The 19,040-nt window shown below is 35.2% G+C and overlaps 1 protein-coding gene across 7 annotated transcripts in view; it reads right to left on the bottom strand.

The window, feature by feature from the left end:
- Nucleotides 1–19,040, bottom strand: part of CEP170 (centrosomal protein 170) — a 137,994-nt gene that overhangs the window by 29,741 nt on the left and 89,213 nt on the right. For all 7 annotated transcript variants that reach the window (XM_060090906.1, XM_060090908.1, XM_060090910.1 and 4 more), the window contains exons 11-13: nucleotides 7,711–7,860; nucleotides 4,791–4,917; nucleotides 776–2,611 (exon numbers count right to left, since the gene is read on the bottom strand). In XM_060090906.1, coding sequence (XP_059946889.1) covers nucleotides 776–2,611; nucleotides 4,791–4,917; nucleotides 7,711–7,860 — 2,113 coding nt within the window. The remainder of the gene's footprint in view (nucleotides 1–775; nucleotides 2,612–4,790; nucleotides 4,918–7,710; nucleotides 7,861–19,040) is intronic.

Here is a 19,040-nt window from a genome sequence, read left to right as displayed (position 1 = left end):
AAACAGACAAATATGCCAGAAGCAGTTAATTCTGGTGGGGAGAAAGTAGCTTTTGTAATTATTACAATCAATGACAGCTAATTACTCTCATTAGTTAAATGATATAACGGCACCTTATGAGATAATGCTCATAACCAGTTAAATTTCTATAGCCCAGTTTCACCCTCGTGCTTAGTGACTGTCTCTCAAATCCATCTTCTTTCACTGCAATAAATTAAGGATCAGTTCTCACCTGCCCCGACCATAAACAGATTTAACTTAAAAAAATACAAGATGTTTCAAAATAAATAGGAAAAAAGGATAAAACCGATTATTTCATTTGGCTCTGAAAGGAGAAGTAAAGGGTATACTGCTTTTCTTCAGACTCTTAGAATTATGTGAAGATGTTTAAAAGTTAAACATGTCTTTAGAAACACAATATTAATTTTTATTAATTTCTATTGTATAAACTAGATAATAATTCCTACTCTAACTTTGACACACAAATCCAGATACCTCACCAACTAGACAATTAAAATTCCCAAATCGGTTCAATATACTTCTAATTTTGAAATCACTATTTTGTACCAGGACATTAATTGGAAGTGTGTATAACTTCTGAATTTTCCATTTACTAAGCTAAATAAAGTAATTTTTATAGGAACAAAGCCCTCTACAGCATGAGTTTTCTGATGAAAATTTTGGGAATCAACACTAATATTTAATTTTTTAAAAAAGGAGTCCCAAAACATAAAAGAAATATGCTAATATTATAAAAAGTCTGGATCCCATTTACCTGAAGGAGAGCCATGTGTTGAGGTCATACTTTTGACCTTGGAGTCAGATAGTTGAGAGATACTGTTAGCTCTAATTCTAGGAGAAAATTTATCTGAAGGTACTAATCTGGCTCCACTTCTAATGATGGCTTCTGCGGTCCGTGAAGAGGCACTGCTTCTAGAGATTGTTGCTTCAGAGTCACTGCGAGCTGATAATGAGCCAAGCCTTGTTCTACGAGGCTGAGCTAACAAATCAATCCTAGAAATGTTACGCCTTCCTGTGGGAGGTTTCGATGTCGAACTTGTTGTGGACACTTCAGAAGCCACAGATGCTTTGTCAGCATCGGCGAGTTCACTGTCTGAAGCTTCACCAAGTCGGGCTCTGCGCAAGAGGGAAGTCCTGGTGGGTCGTGGCCTTGGGAGAGTGGTTGATTTACTGGATGAACCAGGTGCTCCAGGAGAAGTCTTGGATTTAGTTACTTTACTTCCTTCCAGTTTGGAATGTGCATGCTCATCCGCTGAGGTAAGTGGAGTCCTTCCGTCAGATTTACAAGAGTAAGTTTCCTGATCAGATGACATAACATCAGAGATGGCTGAATGAGGTACACTAGAGGTTTGGTCATCATCTGTTAAATCTACTGAAGGCTGCCTTATTCTTCCACTGGACTGCACAAATTTACGACCCTCTGCCCTAGAACCTACGTCTGTGGAACGACTTTTTGTTTTCTTTTCAATTTTCTCTCTAGCACCTGAAGATGATGACTTTGTAACATCTTTGGAAGGAGAACCTGTGGAACACCTATCTTTATAGAGACTAGTGAAACTCTTTCGCTTTTGGGTTGACTTCCTTTCAGTCTCTCCAGTAACCAGGCTGATTGTACTAGCTGTGTCCACATCAGATTCAGGTGAAATGGAGTTGTCTCTGTTATAACTGGGAGTATCTGGGCCTTCATCAGTTTTATTATCTTCACGCAGTTTAGCTTCTAGAAAAGCCATTACTGCTTCTGTGTCTTTTAGAATAAGGGTTGTGTCCAAACTAGAATCAGTATCCATAGAATCACTTCTTTCTCGTATTCTGCTGGCAGTTGTTAACGCTAAAGAAGAGGATGTAGATGAAGCCTGTTTATTTATATGGGGAATAAGTTCTATGGGTATGTTGGGGCTAGGTTTTTCTATAGTGAAGCTTCCTTGCCGCACTAATGACTTGGAGGATTCCTTCTTGTCTCCTCCCTTTGAAGTCTGACTTTTCAGAATTTCCTCAGCTTTTCTTCGCTTACTCTCATTTTGTATCACTCTTTCGCCTTTGCTTATAGAAAGTCCTGGAATTTTTTCTTGAGGTTGTGACTCCTGTTTGAAAGGTTCCTCCCTACATCTATCTATCTGACCTGAAATATTTTTTGAAGAAGATAATTTAGTAGGTGTCCACTGTGCCTGTTCCTTTTGTTCTTGTTGCTGGATTTTAGCTAATGTTTGCTTTACAAAAGAAGCTTCCTTATCAGTTTCACTTTTCTCCTTTCCAGAATAAGAGCTGCCTAAGTGAAGCAGGGTTTTATTATCTCCACCACTTTTAAGAGTCTCACCATTTACTGCCCTGTTCATTTTACTCAGGACTCTCTCAGCATCCTGTTTATCTTTCTGGTATACCTGTGTAGGTGCTTCTTTCTCCTGAAGTTCCGTGTCTTGCTTTTCTCCTATCTCTGACCTCTGTGCTATAACCTTTGTTCTGGAGCTCTCAAGAGACTTTTCTTCATTTGGAAGCTGGGGAAGGGTTCGTCTCTTTCTCTCTCCCTGACTAGCCAAGGAAGTTGCTGAGCGAGTACTTCTCACTGAAAGGCCAGATTCACTGATATCTGTATCTATAAAATAAAACAACAAATAAGGAACTTACTGGGGCAAACGAGTATCATATTATCTTAGATTCTGAAGTTAAGAAATGGCTTAAGTATAAAGTAAAACTTTGAGTAAATAAGCCAATATTGTGACAGTGTAGTTTAAAAAGAAAATACAATGCCAAACTGCACAAATAGGTAGATTACTAATAGAAGAGTCAAGAAAGCAAATTGTATGAGATGAAAATCAGGGTCATCTGATCTTAAACCTACATCTGTTGCTCTCTTTTTTCCCTTAATGTGTTTTATGGCAGAGAAGTTTACTGTGTTCATTCTTGCTTTTGTGACTTGTCGCATCTGTGAAGTTTCGCTCACAAAAAATGGACTCTACGTAGGGTACATAGAATTGCAAAAATAATGACTAATAAACACTGTTTATTTGTTATACTTTGAATTACATAGTAAAGAATAATAATACACCTGTTTTTTAATAAGCATTATTATCTACTGAAATAATGACAAGTTTGGATTTCCTAAGTAAAACAGAAAATGTAGAATTTTAACAAGGTTGTCTAAAGAAAAATTCAAAGTTCATTAAAAGATTTTTAAAAATTATAACACCGGAAAAAGGTGACAGGACCTGCCATAATTTTACAAACTGAGGTATTTTTAAATTATGATCTTCTGGTATATTAAAGCCTCAAACTGAGAAGCCAATGAGAAAATATATAACTTTGATTTTTCCATGTGAGAGACTTTGAGAACACTACTTAAGGAGGACTTTCCTGACTGCTTATAAACGGAATGTATTTCTGAGAAAATGGATCTTTTTAGGGAAATATAAATTAACATATAAAGCATTTAAATCTTTTGGGGATAAGTGGGAAAAAGATAATAGATATAGCTTCTGTGGGTCTTTTCTTCCTTTTATAATTCTAAAATTTTGGCATTTAAATTTCATAGCAATACTATGGTTATAATGTAGGAAAATACCTAATAACTTACTGATGTAACTTTAATTTAGCAATTAATCATGTTATTTGGTTATGTCTTATCTCCTTCGTGCTACGTGAAGCATTAAACTGTAATAGCTATTTTATCTTTTTGTATTTTTCTAGGATTTCTCACACTGTCCTGGCTCCTAACACACTCAATGAATATTTGACGAGAACATTTTAGATTATAAGTAGATTTATCAGCCTATCTAAGAAAGTTCATTTAGAACATGAAACAGGAATGAAATAATGAAGGCCAAGTACTATTAATTTTTATTACAAGTATAAAATTTTGCTTTCCACAGCGAATAATCATTTTATAATGATTCTTTTGTAAATTTGCCTAGCCTCTCTGTCTGTTTTCTTTGTTTCCCAAACAGTAATCAGTTTATGTGAACCAAGTTGCAAATTACTCTGTCTTTCCCAAGATTTTTGGTAATATTAAAAATTACTTCTAGCTTCTATGATAAATTATATAGCTTTTCTAGTACACTGATGTGTACCTTGCTCAAGTACTTGCTGACTAATGTTTACAAAATTCCTAAACAGATTTCTGGGTGCCACAGGTCAAAGACAAAACAAATTTCTATTTCCATTGCCAATAATACAACTAAGAATACAGGTAAAAAGCCACATACAAATTCTCCTTGAGAGTTTTATTTTTAATTAAGAACGTAATTAACTGAATCTAATAACAAAATCATAAGAGGCATATAATTTTGTGTTTTTTTAAAGAAACTTTATATTTCAGTTCACAGAAATATAATAAAAAGGTAATAAAAATCATATTACATAGGTTTGCAGATGATGTATTAAGTAAATTAAATACATATTAAGTAAATTCTTTTTCATTGAACGTATGGCATAAAGTGGCATTTAAATATTTGTTGTGTTAATGAATGGGATAGTTTGGAACTGTGTTAGTCTTATTTTTAAATTTTCATTTATATATATGTTGTATATATATAAATTTGTGTGAGTATGTATCTATATGCTTCATCTACAAATTATCTCTTTATCTTCAGTTAGGGTTATATTTTAATGATATCTACATTTTTATTGAAAATAAAATCTATATACAGTATGAGCATGAGACTACGTGAATATGTTTATTTAGGTTTAATTTACATCTCACTATATAGATTTAGCTTATAGTATTTTAAAAACTGATGTATGATTCACAGAAAAAAAGAAAGAAGGAAAGAAAATACCATTCTCTAAAGCAACAGGTACAGACAACTCCATTATCCTTTCTTCTTGATCATGCCTTGTATGATTGGCAGCCAAACTAGCCCATTGTGAAACCCAACGCTTGTTTCCAGATGAAGATGTGCCTTCCTAAAGGAGAGAAATAAGAGAATGCAATGACCTAGTCTGGTCAAATCTGATTCTTGTGTTCAGAGAATTCCATTTCGTCATTAAATTCCATTTAACCTATCATACAAAGCAATATTTAAACCTCACATTGATATATTATCATGTACTAAATTTCCTTATATATAAATTGAAGATTTTCTAGGCACCTCTTTTAACTACAACATTATTCCTGTGAATGTAGTATAATTTTCTGTACTTATTAAGTATAACAATGGTACTAAAATAAACTCTTAGAGCTTAAAATTTACTGCTACTAAATAAACTCAGGCGTACTACAATAGCTTTGTGGCTACCACAGTGAAGTTAGTTCTACTCCATTCTACAGAACAGAGTTTAAAGACCTATTTCTAAGTTGTTCTCCAGCCCTCTAAATGTTTCCAAGAATCAGACTGGTTCCAGAGTCTCAAGGAGTATTAAATCTCCCAGGTCATGTCTTCAGGGATTTCAAAAACAAACCCAAAGCTTTAGGCTTCTTTCTACAACACTTTAGTACTTCCAATAGAAGCTAGAAATGACTCAATCTTTAAGGATTTTTGTATAACCAGTCTGAACCTAGACCTGCCCCTGTCTACATCTGTCTTTAAGGCAAGTACTTAGTCAACTGTGAAACAGAATTTAATTCATGATATGCTTCCACAGACTTATGGATGCATATTGGTAATTCTTAAAACTAGGTCAATCTAGGCATTTAATATGGAAGATCTAGGAGGACAGAAAAAATGTTTCCTCACTGAAAGTTTAAGCCAATGCTTAGTATTGAACCTGTAATGACAACTAAGGAATGGATAGCTCTGACCACATTTTATTCTCAATTATTCAAAGCAATATTTTATTAAAAGTGTCAAATGACCGGCTAGAAACTGATAAATATTTCATATAGACTATATACTATATGATTTCAAGAATAATAGATTAAAATAGGAAGTTGTACACATAGTGACATACATACAGTGAAGCCTAAGGGTACCAAAGCCTGCTGAATCTTTGAATTTCCTCCAAGGTTTCCTGGGGGCTGCTCACAGTTCTGAGACTGAAGGAAGTACCAGTACAAATCATGCTAGGAATACCCACAACAGGGTGGGTTTCAAAGACACACATTTATGTAGACTCATTCTGTGCAGACTGTTCTAATGGCTTGTTTAGGTGACTCCTTCAAAGGTAGGTACATACTCAGGCTATATATAAATTTACTTGGCATGGGCTGAGGGGATAGAGAGGAGAAGAGGAAGTCCTACAAGTTCACAATCACCAGCACCCTTTCTAGATTAATCAGAATACTAAAACATTGCTTCAAGTAAGTATCACTCGCTTTCAATAATTACACATCTCGTAAAACAGAAATCAAAATAAAAATTCTCTAAGATGAAGGAGGAAAAAAGAATACTAAAATACAGTAATTGTTTTGACAGTTTTCAGGAAATAGCAGGCCATAAAGGAAAAATTTTTACATTAATAAGCAAATATGTATGTGTATTTAGTTGTCTATAAAGAATACTTACATTTCACACAAATACCTCATTTATATTTTGTTTTATTTATATCTTAAGATTTTATTTTATTTATATTCAACATTTATTTACTACTTGTATATTATAAATTAACTCATTTCCTGAAAGGCAATATATGAATAAAAGAATGAGTTAAGAAATCAAGTCTCCTTGAGGTTCAAATTCTGGCTCCACAAGGTACTAGTTTTAAGACACTGACCAAATTAATTTCTACATACTTCAGTTTCATTATTTGTAAAATGGTGCGCAGAAAGCATCCAGTGAATGTTAGATCTTGTTAGCTGAATAAATTGTAATTAATTAATAATTCTCAGTCATATACTTTTTTTTAACACTTCTTTCTGACATTATCAGTGTAGAATGAAATTCTAATATTTCGGATAAGGGAATAAACATTTGTTGACTGCCTAAATCTCAGACAATTACGATGCTGGGTACTTTCTAGGCTTCATATCCTTCCTTGTAAATAGGTTTTATCAAAAATGCCATTTGTATAGATGAGAAAACTGAAGATGAGAGAGGGGAAATGACTGACTCAAAGGTATTCTGTTAAATGTGGCAGTTCTGGGATTTGCACTCAGGTCCTAGAAGCTCTACTATACTATACTGACTCCAAAACTATCTTAACCAAGCCACCCTTAATTAATTTCACATTATTCTAGTTACATCCTGGGCTGCACTACAAGGGCACTTATTTAGGTTTCTGTTATATCTATCAGACACTACCATACATATGTTCCCTGGCATGACAGATCTTTCCATTCCAAATACATGACCTCCTAGAAAGTATATGCAGTGTATATTTTTTTGTCTTATCTCAAAATGTCAATTAGATTAGTGAGCATATAGCTCATTAATTGCTTACTGAAATTTAACATTTTCACTCACTGACAAAAGCATATTAATTTAAAGTATTTTATAAGAGGATATATCAATTGTTTATAATAATATACAGTTGACCCTTGAACAAAGGTGGGGGGGTGGGGGGAATAAGGGCTCCAACCCTCTATGTAGTCAAAAATCCATGTATAACTTTGCAGTTGGCCCTCTGTGTCCATGGTCCCCAATCCATGGATTCAACCAACCATGGATCATGTACTACCATAGTATGTACCTAGTGAAAAAAAATCTGTGTGTGAGTGGAGCTGCACAGTTCAGACCTGTGTTGTTCAAGGGTCAGCTGTAATTACAAATGATAAAAATTTATATTGTGTGCAAGTAAAAAATATGAGAAAGATGTGTATACCTCTGAGCTGTGAAATCCAGGTGTACTCAGTGGTTTTCTTTCTTCCATTACTACTGCAGCAGAATTGAGAGCCCAATCTTTTACCAGATCTTTATGTTTTTCTTTGATAACAGGCCTATTATAATCTTGATTGTCATCCACTCCAAATACCTAGGAGGAGAAAATTACTCTATAAATGAAAAGTCTGAGTACCAGATTAATATGTGAGTATTATCAGTAACTTCAGAGGCAAATAATATCAGGTTAATTTCATAGGTAACTTCAATAATGAGGGAAACTTGTTTAAAGATAGGGTAACATCCAATAGGAGTAAGAGCTGGAGACGAAAACAGGGCAGTGACAGCTTATGTAAATGTAAATGTCCTTTTTAAACATTTAGCAAAATGTACTATTTGATAATAAATAAGAGATATTCAGGATATTACATTTGTTTTGTTAAAAGATGTTTATAATGTTAAGCATTACAATAATGCCAAGAGTTAGGAAAGAGTACCACAGCTTGTCTCTTTGCTGTTATTTTTGAGGAGCATGTTGGAAGCTTAAAGGTATGGCTGATTTTATCTGTTCCTTCCCTAATAGATGCTTAACATTTACATATATGAGTTAAAGTTATACATATAGTTTTCTAAGGTCCTAAGTAACAGATTTTAACGTATGATCTTTGTATAGAATATACCATAATTCTCAAACTTTATATAGACTATAACATAATTTTTAAACTTAAAGGCCTTTGTCTGAAATGCAGATTCCTGAGTCTGTGCACACAGATCAGCATTTTCAATAAGAAGGGTGCCTATGGTCAACACTTCTGAAATATTCTAAACACAGAGACCAACAATCAATCATGTGCCTTTAAGGGCAGTTACCTGAGTCTTACTCATTTATTGGCACATAATAGCCCCTGAATAGACTGGGAAAAGGTTATAACTAAATAAACTTTAACATTCTGTTTTACTATTAAGCCTACTTCGTTCCCAATGCTTATTATTTAAAGCATAGTTACTTAGGACCTTAGAAAACTGTATGTATAAATTTAACTCATATAGGTATTTATGTGGCTCTAATTATCAAAATAAAGAATAATCATGTGTTTCAATTAGCACTTTGTAGAAAGGATCTTTAGAACATAACCAAAGAGCCTTCATTTGCCACCAAAAAGGGGAAAACCCTTAGGTTAAACTATTTTCCAGAAACCTTTTTAATGATATAGTATACCTAGCTGATAAATTCTGAAGTCCACATTTAGTAAAGCAGATACCAAAGTTTCAAATTCACTAAACTTGGAAATGTTACCACTAGATGGCATTACTTAATATTTAATTCAAATATAACTATAGTTTTCAGGAATTATGATTTAATATTCTGTTGAATCACTCAATATTTTAAATTATCTTTGCTTTAAGAGCAAATTGTGTATTATTAACTTTAAATCAAATATAAATTTTAATAATATATGGAAGCACAGTGTACAGAAGGAAAAAAACAAACCTGCTTCATTTTGCTAAACAGCAGAATTAGTAAGTTTAACAAGAACAGCAATAAAACCTGCGAAGTATACCTTTCCATGTGCTCTGCCTTCAACCCCACTTATAAAGAAAGAAATTAGAACTACTAAGTTATTTGACTATCTTAAAATAAAATTTTAAAATTATTTCTAACTCAAGTCACTTAACTCTACGTTTACTGAAGTTTATTTCCTTATTTGTATAATTACTAGAAAAAAATTACAGTTCAAGTTTGGAAGTAAAAGAAAAATAACCACATGTGATTACTTGCATGTTGTATCTCTCTGGCATGTTAATTTACAAATTACCTTCAGTTAATTTCTGATTTGATGACATTTAATTCTAATAGTGGACTTCCACAACTTGATTTCCTCAAATATCTAAGCACCAGCAGTTTCAAATATATTAAATCTCTCCAAATCGCTTCTGACACTATTTTGAAATAATAACAAAAGACCCCCACACACAGAGAACTAATGTTTTTAGGGACGGGGACTGAAGTTGTACAGAAAGAGTACTCAGATGACTTTCTACAGATTCCTCTTAAAACATTAGAGATAGCTGTGCATATATATCTGTCAGAGAAGTAGCAATTTATTTTCCAAGCAAGTGATAGGGCCTGAAGTACAGCTGTATGAGCAAAGAAGCCTTCAAAGTTCATACCCGTATTTTTGATAGTGTTTTGAAAAATTAGTAATAGTTATAACTAGCTCAGCTTGAAATCCAAACTGTCATCTTCGTGTCTAGGTACAAAAAATCCACAACTTTCGTGTGAAAACAAAGACAGAAACAGCTATACTGTCTATGTACTTTGAAGCTATAATACTTTCCATATCTAAAAAAGTACATATAATCTGACATGCAATACAATGCTTAAACAGAACTTAAGAGCTCCTCAAAGCAGAGACCAAGTTTGCTAGATTTTCTCATCTTTTCATTCTAGCTTTTGTCCCTAGGTGATTCCACCCATATCCAAGGCTTCACTTAAATCACCAACTGTAGACAGCTGCTCACCTATCTGTACTTTCTCCTCCTAGATGGCTCAAGGGTATTTCAAATACAGTATACTAACCCAGGCTCATGAATCTCTTCTCTTCCCCACTCTGACCGGGGCTCAATTAAACCCCCAAACCTGATAGAGTACAAACTCAGGTGTCCCTCACTCAGCTAGGAACTTTTTTAGGCTACAAATCTAAACTGAGGAAGGGAGAGAGATCAGATATCTGTCCAACTTTTATGCTTCCACTCTAAGTAGTACCCTCCTCCCCAAGTTTGTCAGTCAGTTTTTAATTCTTCTGAAGGGCATGGGGAGGAAGAAGGAGTGGTATGGGAACAGAAAATTTCTTTTTGAACTTATATTCTCTGAGCTCTCTGGGACTGGCAGTTTAAAGATAACTTATTTATCTTAGGGGTTGGGAGTGGCTTTCATGTGCTCTCTCCTATAGTTCCCATGATCCAGGTGGATGCATCTCTATATGGGGGAGTGACCTGTGACCCTCCCCACAGCCTCTAGGTTTAGGGTAAGAAGACAGAATTATGGAATGTGTTCTCAATCTTTTCTTTTGAATATGTGTATGTGATAATCTGGCATTTCACTTTGGGATTTCACACCTATATCTCATTGACTACTTTAAACAATTTTAACAACCTATTACTGAGATAGGTACTTGTTATTTGTAGGCTACTGGGCTCACCACCATAGGGCATTTAATATATATATATATAATATAGATATAACTCAGTCCTTGCTCTCGAGGAGTTTAGTCCAAAACAGGAGCTTAGAAAAAAAAAAAAGAGAATGTCACCTGAACCATGCAGGGGTATTTTGCAGTTAAAACAATATTTCTATAAGAACCAGACAATATTTTTAGATTTTAGTTTTAAATTTAAAGAAACTAAACATTCTTCAGATGATAAAGGGCTAGTATATATAACACAAACCAAGCCTATGCAAAGTTTGCCCTTGGTTTTTCACTAGCATATTACCATTAACGACATTTTTGTTGAAAAGTTCAGACTATACTAAAAATGCCCACCGTATCTAATTCTGAAATTGGAGGTTGGGGAAGGGGGAATAATGGTATAATCAAACCAAAGAACACAGGATTAACTTTCATGGGGGTAAATATTCCACCTATTGAATACTTGTAAAGAGAGGTCAAATTACATTTGGCAACCTCAGACATAGGTGGCTTGCTTCTTGTGACAGAAAGTGGAGACAAAAGGGGTGGGGGAAGGGAGAAGACTTAGGCATAGAAATACGATAATACAAATGTAGAGTAAATTGGCAATTCCATAGCAATAGTTCTTTATTTATTACTTAAAAAATTTTCCAAATCAGTTGAAATTCAGAATTCATCTTTCCACAGAAATGAGAAACATAATAGGTTAAATATCAAGCTCTTGTACGCCTATTTTAAAATAACAACTGAAGAATGGTACTGCATTAGTATACTGATCATATCAAAGGGTCTAAGTAAAAATGCACTGAAGTTTCACCCTCAGATGATGAGAACGTCTCTTTCTTCAATGAGCAAGGACCTCCTGGGTAAGGAGAGCAGGGTCTCTACCAGTTCAAATCAATAGTAGAGGTTCTCATGGTTTATGGAAATCACTTCACATATAAATAGTTCAAGAACTATGCAGAATGCTAGCCGCTAACATCAGGGAACAAAATCAGGAAGATTTAAGAGGAGAATTTTTTTTAACTTGTAATTTTCCATGAAAATCTAATTTCATTTTAAAAATGCAAAGTCCCACAATTTCAGTGGAATAAATGGTTCTGAATGTTTAACATTGTTATTTTTGTAACATATTTTTAATCAACTTCTAAATTGAAAATTCAGACAAAATTGTTAGAAAAAAAGGAGTTCAGAATGGGGGTAGGAGAGATATTTTATAATTTATCATGGTATACAAATAAACACATGTATATGCATGCTCATGTAGCATTACCCACAATAGCCAAAAGGTAGAAACAACCCAAATGTCTCTTAATGGATGAATGGATAAATAAAGTGTGGTATATCCACACAATGGTATATTATTCAGTCATAAAAAGGAATGAAGTGTTGATGCATGCTATAGCACGGATGAACCTTGAAAAGATATGCTAAGTGAAAAGCAGCAAGTCATGAAAGGCCACATACTATGAGATTCCATTTATATGACGTGGCCAGAATAAGCTAATCCACTGATGCAGAAAGTAGATTAGTGGTTTCCAGGAGCTGGGGGACGGAGGAATCTGAAGTGACTGCTTAATAGGTATGGGATTTCTTTTTAGGGTGATGAAAATGTCCAGGAATTAGACAGTGCTGATGGTTGCATAACACCGTGAATGTACTAAAAATCAATAGACTGCACACTTTAAATGGCTAACATGGTAAATGTCATGTGAATTTTACCTCAGTTTTTTAAAAACGGCACTATCTGGACTTACCTTCTTCCTTTTCACCTGTCTGGGTAAATCTTTGTCCCCTCCCAAAATCTATCCTACATCCTTGATTCTTCCCATTCCTTAGGAGTCTTACAGCCACAATCTCTTCCCTTTCCAACACTGTTTACCATTGTTTTTCTATTAGCTCCTCCTTCTGTATACTCAAATCACACTCAGGTCTATTCTAATGCTTCTATAGTTAAAATGTCCGATTTCTCTCCTCTTTATGGCTTATTTCACTGTCATGAATTCTTTTCTTTCATCCCTAAAATCTGACTGCTCATCAATGACCATCTTACCCTTCCTTTCCTTGCCAAAAAGATTCTTAAGCACTAAGTCGTTAGGTAGGTACCACTAGAAATGCAAAGGTATCTCTAGTTTTCTACTAATCAAGGCAATTCCCCTGAAACTTATACATTTCTTCTGACACAACCATGTTTCTTAGTACAAGAAATCATGTTTCTTAGTACAAAGAGAAGCTTATAAAACATACAAGGTTTTAAATTATACATTTTAACAAGTTACTTTGAAATCAAGATATAAACTAGTTTCAGCACGTAAAATACAGGAAAACCTGTTTGTGGAGGCCTGATTGGATTTAACCAATCTACAAATTCAATGAAATAATTTAGCTAATATATAGCTAACCACATACAAATATTGATAAAAATGAAAAAAGCATGTCAAAAATTTTTCTTTCTCATTCATTCATTCAACAGATATTGAGTGTCTACTACTACTACCAGGCACTGTTCAAGGCACAAGACATACAGAAATGGTCAAGGCAAATAAGATCATTCTAGAAAGGACAGAAAGAAAATAAACTAGCTAGAGGTAAGTTCTATAAAGAAAATCAAACATGGTAGTAAGAGGGGAATGCTAGGGCTATTTTAGGTAGGGTGGTTAAAGAAAGCCTCTGAAAGTAAATTATGAGAAGGAAGTAGGCATGGAAAAACAAAACAAAACAAAACCACCACACAGGGAAGAGCTCATTAGACTAGGGCACAGTAAGTGGAAAGCCCCTTAAAAGCAGGAAAATAAATAAGATCTCATATAATAATAGAGAAAGGAAAACAGGGGTAAACCTATTAAATGTTAAGCTTTTGACTGAAAAATAGGTAAGGGTTCCCTTATGAAGCTTTGAGAATTAATATAGCAGGATAGGGTTTCCTATACCTAAGAAGAACATGGGGGTGCTAAGAAGGGGAGAGGAGCATCAATCAGAGTGACCAAAAGTAAATTCTCCTGATAGAAAATTTTTTAAAAAATTGTTCAGTGAAGAGACCGCAAGAAAGAAGATTAGTATAAGAGGAAGAAAAATCAAGCTGTCATAATTTACCTGTTAAGAACCACTATTTGCTTCGGCCCATTAACTGAGATTATTTCTGGATTGACAGGAAGTAGAAAAAAATGTTAAGTCAAAACCCCAATGCAGCCTCTGTTATCAATGTCCTCTCTTATGACTCAAGCTCTTATTTGATCTCTTATCCTTTAGTTCCCATACATCTTGATTGGGTGTTTGAGTGGACTTTGAACATGCCTCCTTCCTCTGTGTTCTAACTGGCACTCTCTACCTAGATTCTGACTCTGGTTTATCATAGTTCCCTGGCTCTGACTTGGACCTAATGTAAAATCTTGCTGTGAACTTGAGTTTGGAATATCTCCATTCCAAACTGCTTAAACCTGGATCTAGGTTCTCAGCACGGACTTCCTCTGGGCTGACGCACCACTGTAGATGTTCTTCATTCCAGGTTTCCAGTCTTCTTATAGTTCTCTTGGTTCTGGATTTTTCCCTACCACCTGCTGCCTATAGAATCAGCACTGATAGATACAAGGCCCCATGAGGGGAGCGAATATGCTAATAAGAGGTATTTGGGGAGTCAAAACTCAGGAAAGGAGAAGTATCTGGAAGAACTGGTCTATGGTATGAAATTTATGGAGAAGAGAAACACTTTTTCAAGAGAACCTCAAGCCCTCTGCAATGACCAATTTTTCTCTTTTCATTTAATATTTAGCTTTCTGTTTTCACTACAACTGTTTCTCATTTAGCTTGAAAGGCTATGAAGCAGCCCTGACAACATCCTCCTCTTCCCTCAGCAGTACTGTGGACGAAGGAGTGGGGAAAGAAACTGGTACTATGATGGGTTCTCTAGGTATCATCGGGAAGTCAAAGGAGGGAGGTCTAGGGGAGATTATCATTGCAATGGAAGATAATTACCTTTAATCCAGGCAGTTAACAGCACTTTCTTATTATAGCGCATCCCCATGTAAGCTTAGATGTAAAACTTAAGAGTTCTTTATAAATAACAGACATTTGTGTTAATATTATAAAAGGTAAATTTGGGGACAAAGCATAAAATAAGTTTATCTACTGACAAACACACAACACAAAAGTACAAACCAAAATGCTGTAATCCCATAACTTGGGGGTTGAGGTGTGGATATCTCAGCACCTTTTAACTACCTAACAGTACAACCAGGACTGAAAAAGATAATAGGATTTCAGCTTGATCACCTCTTTAAAGAGATCCTATTTTAACAGTATGCAACTTCTCCTGAGTTCAGATGGAAATATATGTTCTGCTTATCTTCTCTAGACCCAGAAATACAATGCATTTTGGGGAAGAACTGAAAAGGCATTCTAGTACTTATATTTAATATCAGTGTATCATGTAACACTGCTGCTTACTCACTTTTTGAGTAAGTGAGTTTTTGATTCCAAGATACTATTTCCTTTTGGTTTTCTCTTAGTCCTCTGTTTGATCCTCCTTTATTCACTCTTATTCCTTTGTCCACCCATACTGGTGTTGCTAAGAATTCCATATTTGCTTCTTCTCAGGCTATACATTCTTTCCAAGTGATCTCATCTATTATTTTGCATTCACATCTACTCTCTTATAATTCCAAAACTGTTATTTTAGCCCAGACCTTTATATCTTTCCTAAGATCCAGACCTTTATATCCAACTGACTACTGGATATGTCAGCAGCTTTTTAATTGTCTTCTCTTCTTCCAGCCTTTCTAATTTTCAATCCATTCTTCACACTTACAACAGTGATTTGCACATCACTGCCAGATTTTAAAGTTTTCAATGATTCACCACTGCCTTTAGCATTAAAAAATCTAAAGTTCTGAGTACGATATGTAGGGGCCTTCAAGATCTAGTCCAATCTCATCTCTCTAAAAGTAACTGTGGTCCTCTGAACAAGTCCTCTACCCTCCTGTGCTTTTGAAAAGGTTGCTCCATATTTTTGGAAAACCCTCCTTGACCATACCTGTTAAAGGATTAATTCCACATGTTTCAAAATGAGCTCAGTTGGCAATTAAATTCAATATTTATTGAGGACATTTTATATACCAGGCACTAGGTTCCTGCAGTCATGAAGTTTATATTCTTGTGTGCAGATGCACGCGCGTGTGTGTGTTATAGGGGAGTGGGGAGGCAAATAAATAAATGGGAAACTATCAACTGGTTACAAAGCTTATGATTAAAATGAAACAAGCTGCTTTGACAGTGACTAGGGGAGGTTTTCTTAGATTGGATAGCTAAAGACTTCTCTGAGGAAAAGATATTTAACCTGAGATCCCCTCATGTAAACTATTGGGTACCCTTCCTTGAACAGTTTGTTTATCAAAGCATTCATCATACCATTTTTAATTCATATGTTTTTACTTGTGTATTTCTGTCCCTCCAAATACTTAGTTATTGAGGGGAAGAACCCTGTCTTTTCAATTTCAATCTCTCTCTCCTAACACAAAGCCTGGCACATGGTTCATGTTGAATAAAGGTTGATAAAAGTATAAATTAATGAAATAAACCAGCTCTCAAATAAGGGAGTAAAAAGGGAAAGAGACCACATTTTTTCAGGACCAAACAACAATTAAATTCAGATGGACAACAGCTGATGGTCCCAACTTCCATCCCACACACCCTAACTTCAAAAGGGAGAAAATGGATGACAGAGCTTACCCAAGCAATTTGATATGATGCTTGAATCTACTCCCATCCTCCCAAAGTCCTTCTTATGCCTTGATTCTGACTATTTTTGGTCTTTGTTTTCTTCATGCCCACAGGTTACCTCATCTTCTTCAGACATTTGTTTCCCCAGAGCCTGACTTTAGTTAGCATGAATCTAACCTCTAGCTTTAACCACAGCTAGTAGAATCTCAGCTCTTTTTCTTTGGTATTCACAAGATAATGTAGTGATTCTTGTTTTCCCCTAGACTTATGGTCTTAGCTTTGTTTTCTGGTTTATACAAACCAAGAATGACTCTGAATTACCTACTTAGTCACATCCTGACATTATTCCCTTAAATGAATCCTGCTTTAAAATCTTGGTTTCCTTTATCCATAGTGTGACCATATAATTTGTCATTGAAACTGGGGCTCTTTTTGAAAATGAAAAAAAGATGCTTATGATAATTATAGATAGCAGGTATACACCAGGTTTTGTGGTCCCTCTCTCTATCCAGCAGTTTACTTTTAAAGAGTCTCATCTGCAACAGTGACTTCTTTCTTGGCTTTCTGCTATTCTGGCCAGGCTATTCCCTCGCACTGTACCTTCCACTTGAACCTCAGATTTGGCCCTTTCAATGCTGAGGAACTTTTCAGGATTAATCAATACCTAGTGTAGAGATTCATATGTGGAAACTCCTAGTAAGGGTAATAACATAGCTAACATTTATAGACCTTTCACTGTAAGATAGGCATTGTAATAAGACTTTTATATATTTTACTGAATTCTTTTCATAACCTAGTGAAATCTCCTCCAGTTTATTAAAAAAATAAATACAGGCTTAAAGAGGTTAGTTTACTCGAGTTTACTCAATGTACTTTATCTAGTACATGTAGGGTTTGCACTTAATCTCACATCTGTCTGCCTACAAGTGTTCACGTTCTTAAATACTACAATATAACCCCCTCACTGTAAGATCTTTTAATAGAGAAAACATCAATAACTATGAATGAAGTATCCATAAACCGAACAAAGCTATAATAGGATAAAATTAATATTAATCTGAATTTTAAAACTTCTTAGCATTCTTTTTTTTCCAAAACCTATCCTTTTATTCTCTATTTGACAGTATTTTAAATAACACTATACTTGTTCTCAATAACCAGAGGAAAAATTATAAACTTTAAAATAATCTGAAAGAAATGTCATTATTGATTCCCAATGATGAAAATAATTCGAAATCACCAAGAGTCATTTTCTATTGCTACCACCGTGTTTTTAGGTTTCCTTTAATATAATCAGAAAAATCACTTTATCTGTTTCTTAGTTGCTTTATTTTGCTTATTAACAATTTTCATAACATCTATTTCCTAAATTAATGGTTCTCTAAAAGTTTGGAAGTCTGTACCCCAACAGTAAAAAATTTTGATCATGTGCTCCTCAATAAATGGATACTAGAAATTACGTACATACACTATAGAACACGCTCCTAAATAGAAATAAAAACTATGAAATTAAAAGTAAACATAGGGCTTCCCTGGTGGCACAGTGGTTAAGAATCTGCCTGCCAATGCAGGGGACCCGGGTTTGAGCCCTGGTCTGGGAAGATCCCACATGTCACGGAGCAACTAAGCCCATGCGCCACAACTACTGAGCCTGCGCTCTAGAGCCCGTGCTCCGCAACAAGAGAAGCCACAGTAATGAGAAGCCTGCGCACAACAAAGAGTAGCCCCTGCTCACCACAACTAGAGAAAGCCCGTGGGCAGCAACAAAGACCCAACGCAGCCAAAAATAAATTAATTAATTAAAAAAAAAAAAAGTAAACATAAATCCAGGGCTTCCCTGGTGGCAGAGTGGTTAAGAATCCACTTGCCAATGCAGGGGACATGGGTTCGAGCCCTGGCCCGGGAAGATCTCACATGCTGCGGAGCAACTAAGCCCACGTGCCACAACTACTGAGCCTGTGCTCTAGAGCCTGCGAGCCATAACTACTGAGCCCACGTGCAACAACTACTGAAGCCTGTGCGCCTAGAGCCCGTGCCCCACAACAGGAGAAGCCACTGCAATGAGAAGCCCGCGCACTGCAACCAAGAGTAACCCCTGCTCGCCGCTACTAGAGAAGGCCCACGTGCAGAAATGAAAACCCAATGCAGCCAAAAATAAATAAAATAAATAAATTTATATATATAAAAAAAGTAAACATAAGTCCTAATAATTTTCCTGTATCCCAAAGGGTTATTTACCTCGTCTTCTCTCTAAAAGACCACTCTGTAAACTCATCATGTGAACTAGTGCATCTCAAATGTTAATGTGCATATGAAACCTGCTTTTAAGCAGATTCTGATTCAGTATGTTTAAGATGGGCCTGAGATTTTGTATTTCTAACAAGCTCCCTAATGATGCTAATGCTGCTCACGTGCTGAGTAATAAGAA

Source organism: Mesoplodon densirostris, chromosome 2, assembly GCF_025265405.1.
Source record: "Mesoplodon densirostris isolate mMesDen1 chromosome 2, mMesDen1 primary haplotype, whole genome shotgun sequence".
Classification (NCBI taxonomy): Eukaryota; Metazoa; Chordata; class Mammalia; order Artiodactyla; family Ziphiidae; genus Mesoplodon; species Mesoplodon densirostris.
This window is presented reverse-complemented; position numbering and strand designations above follow the sequence as displayed.